Source organism: Primulina tabacum, chromosome 2 (genome assembly GCF_025594145.1).
Source record: "Primulina tabacum isolate GXHZ01 chromosome 2, ASM2559414v2, whole genome shotgun sequence".
Taxonomy (NCBI): domain Eukaryota; kingdom Viridiplantae; phylum Streptophyta; class Magnoliopsida; order Lamiales; family Gesneriaceae; genus Primulina; species Primulina tabacum.
The window spans coordinates 10,080,314-10,083,908 of record NC_134551.1 but is presented as its reverse complement, the minus strand read 5'-3'; the positions used below and the strand labels follow the sequence as shown (position 1 = coordinate 10,083,908).

Sequence of the window (3,595 nt, the reverse complement as noted above, 5' to 3'; positions counted from 1 at the left end):
TTTTCTTTCGAGTCACCTGGTATCGCATCTTCGCCCTTGAGTGCATCTACCAATCCCTGCTGTATTAATATGGCTTTCATCTTGATTCTCCAGAGGCCAAAGTCATTGCTTCCTGAAAACTTCTCGATATCGTATTTCATAGAACCCATCTTCTTGATCTTCGTGGTCGTGGGTTCGATTCCCACAGACGACGCCAATTGTTAGAAAAATAATCGATCAAGAACCACAATTCACGTACATGCATGCACAATGAAACAGAACTATGAAAACCACAATCAAGAAGACAATCGAGTTACGTGGTTCGGCTTTTGAAATAGCCTACATCCACGGAAGAACGGAGCAACTTCTTGTATTAATATCACAGAGAGTTTTACACTTGCATAACCTTGAGTTTCAGTTGAATTACAATCGAGATTGTTCCCTCAACTATCTTCCCTCTCCTTTGGCGTGCAGAGTCCTCTCTCGTGTATCTTTGTCAAGCGTGTTTCTTCCTCTGTCGGTCTTCTCCTGGAGTCCAGATATATATATTTTGTCCTGGAGTTTCCAGTCTTCACGGCTCTACAAGTTTATCCAACTGACTTGGTTTGGCCCAAGCCCATAACCACTAGGCTAATAGTTTGCAGCCCATAGCTTGAGAGTCACCGAATATCCCAACAATATCTTTGGTTGACAATTTTTTATTTTTTTCATAGGTAATTTTTTTATTTGGTGTAAAAAAATTATAAGTTAATATAAGCTAAAATATACATTATAAATGTACATCTAACATTGTTCTAAATTACACAAAAACTTTTGTGAGAGAGTCTCATTGGTCAATTTTGTGAAACAGATATTCTATATGGATCACACACGAAAAAATATTACTTTTTATGTCAAATATATTACTTTTTATTGTAAATATAGACATGATTGATCCGTCTCACGAATAAAGATCCGTGACACAAAGATCGACTCTTCTAATTATTATGACCATTGTAAACGATACATGCCTTTATTACTAAAAAAATTGAATGCTTGTCTTATTGCACGCATATAATAATGATTTCAGTTCCTATTATATTTAAGCGATTTTTTTCCGGTACGTTTTTAAGACAACCTAAAAAGCGTGTTAAACTCCAACAGTCCACACAATAGCTTACGCTTTTAAATCGATTTACAACAATTTCAGCCTGATGTTTTCTTCGCATGGATGGAAACATAAAGCAATCTATTTCATTGAACTTAAATTGAAGACAATCTAAATTTGTTCCACACAATTTTCGTTTACTTTAAAGATATAAAACATATAATATTGCACAATATGCTCTTATTAGGATGGTTAAAATACTATCTACATATAAAAATCTTAAAAATATTCAATTTGATTTAAAATAAATTGCAGTTGTATAATTGTATTATCAACCAACTAATGCGGCTAACGATTCCTAGTTTTTTCTATTATTTGTTTCAATTAATTGTTATGGTAATTCAAGAAACCATCACAACATAAACTATAAATACTTTTTAATTCAATCGTAAATATTAAAAGTAAAATTTTATGCATCTTTGATTATTATTCAAGAGTAATAGTGATCCGATAGTCCTTACATTATACAACCTAAATATATTTAGGTTCCATTTTTCAATCCCTAGAAATTTACGCACCTTATGTTTGTTCAAAAACTTGAGTATGCAAATGGGGATGTCTTCTACTAAAATTACTTTCCCTTGGATTCGGTTTACATGGTGGATTCATCTTCGTCGTGTTTGGTAGATTGACCTTCGACACCGGTTTCTTTAGGCTCGATGGTTTTTTCTTCGACTATTTGTCCCACCTTCACATATTTCTCCATGAACTTATATTCCCAGTCTTGTAAAGCCTCCAACTCTGAAGCACTCAGTCCTTCGATGTTTCCGGTAAGGTCTTTAGGGTCAAAAGACATGAGAGCCAGGGCTCGGCTTGCATCCCTACCAGCAAAAATTGCGTACGGTCCACCAGGTCCATAAAACATCCTGAAATAACGTCAAACAACAGTCTCAAGTGGGTTCACCTTATTAAAAACCTAGGCGAATCAAGAAAATGTGAATAATAAGGTTGAAAGAGACCACATAGATCGGGGGAGCAAACCAATCAAGCTAGCTTGCGACTTCTTCGACCAGCTTCAAATAATTGAACCCGACCCATTCCAACTTAACTTCTAGTCCCCCAAACTTTTATACACTTGGTTTTTTTGTTTATCTTCATTATGGTGTATTTATACCTTACTGATTTATCAAATCTTATTCTTTTTTATTCCCTCCACATTTTTGGCATCTTCATCTATGCCGATAACCATGCTCCGTATGAAGCACCGGATCCACCAACAGTTCGGTCGCTACCCCAGACGGTTAGTCCTCCCTAGTTTCGTCTCGGTTTTTTGCCCACTCTTGTAGCTATGTTGTTATTAAATATTTAACTAGGCAATTAAATACATGATAATTTCTTATTTCATGGCAATTTACCTATATATCTTCTAACTGCAGCATTTTTTTTTAAAAAAAAATTATCTTCTAGCCGTATTTTTAACTTTTTAAAAATCTTCAAGCTGTAGTTTTTTTCCCTTAATTTCTACTCTTTGTTCTCTGCGTTTGATTTTGAAATTCTTCCTCTGAATTCAAGTTTGTAACTCGATAAGATCATTTGGAAGCTGGAGCTTGAATATCTATTGGAAGAGAGCTCAGATCAAATTCACGGTAGATTGATATGTGTATGAAAACAAAAAACAGGGGAATAAGTAACGAGGCAAGAAACGGTTCAGCAACGCAAAGATTTCAACGAGGAGCTGAACCTAGCGATCGAATAACGGTGTGGCAAGGTATACCTGGAACGAGAAACATCGTAGATCTGTCCTTTGATAGCCATGAGTAAGGGCTTGTTTGGATCAGCACCATCGTAAGCTCTCAACTCCACCTCCGTCACATCGCCCATCTGCACCGGCTCGCGGAGTACAAACTCTTTCTCTCTTTTGACGGCGGTGTAATCATTTGCCGCCACAAACATGCCAGAGACAACCTTGTAAGTCACGAACATCAGCGCCAGTATGGTGAAAAACGCCGCCGGAGACAGCCCCGTGTACTGGCTGATGGATTCCTTCAGCAAATCCCACACCGCCATGAATTGTTTTCGTTTCTTGGGAGGAGGAAATAAGGGTTAGGTAGGGTTTTGATAGTCAAATGGAAATGGGATTTTATCGGGTGATTGGTGGGAGGGAGAGGGTGTGAATTGACTATATCGGGCACGGAACAGCATGAAACATGATCCTTTTGCCACCAACCGTTAACCGAACATCAAATGGTTATTATCGGTTTTCGTAACCATGTCCATTATGGAATAATACAATAAAAATAAATATTTATCAAAGTTTAAAATTAAAACAATATACGTATCATCAAATATAATTAACTATAGTTATATTTTTTAGGAAAAAAATTAAAGTAAGATTTAATTTTATTAATCAACCAAATCAGGGCAAAAATTTGTGTGACACGGTCTCACGAGTCGTATTTTGTAAGACGGATATCTTATTTGGGTCATCCATGAAAAAATATTACTTTTTATGCTAAGAGTATTACTTTT

General features: G+C 36.2%; 1 protein-coding gene across 1 annotated transcript; it reads right to left on the bottom strand.

The window, feature by feature from the left end:
* Positions 1 to 1,521: 1,521 nt before the first annotated feature.
* LOC142530159 (membrane steroid-binding protein 2-like) lies at positions 1,522 to 3,237 on the bottom strand. The gene is made up of 2 exons (XM_075635957.1): positions 2,841 to 3,237; positions 1,522 to 1,992 (listed from the first exon to the last, which is right to left on the bottom strand). Exons 1-2 carry the CDS (start codon positions 3,131 to 3,133, stop codon positions 1,719 to 1,721), a joined length of 567 nt encoding a protein of 188 aa, XP_075492072.1. The 5' UTR covers positions 3,134 to 3,237; the 3' UTR covers positions 1,522 to 1,718.
* Positions 3,238 to 3,595: the final 358 nt, after the last annotated feature.

What these genes read in the sequence shown, in the direction of transcription:
- LOC142530159 (XM_075635957.1), bottom strand. Translation starts at nt 3,133, where the DNA reads ATGGCGGTGTGGGATTTGCTGAAGGAATCCATCAGCCAGTACACGGGG. An exon ending in TACGATGTTTCTCGTTCCAG is followed by an intron (nt 1,993 to 2,840) that starts GTATACCTTGCC and finishes ACGTTATTTCAG; the next exon opens with GATGTTTTATGGACCTGGTG.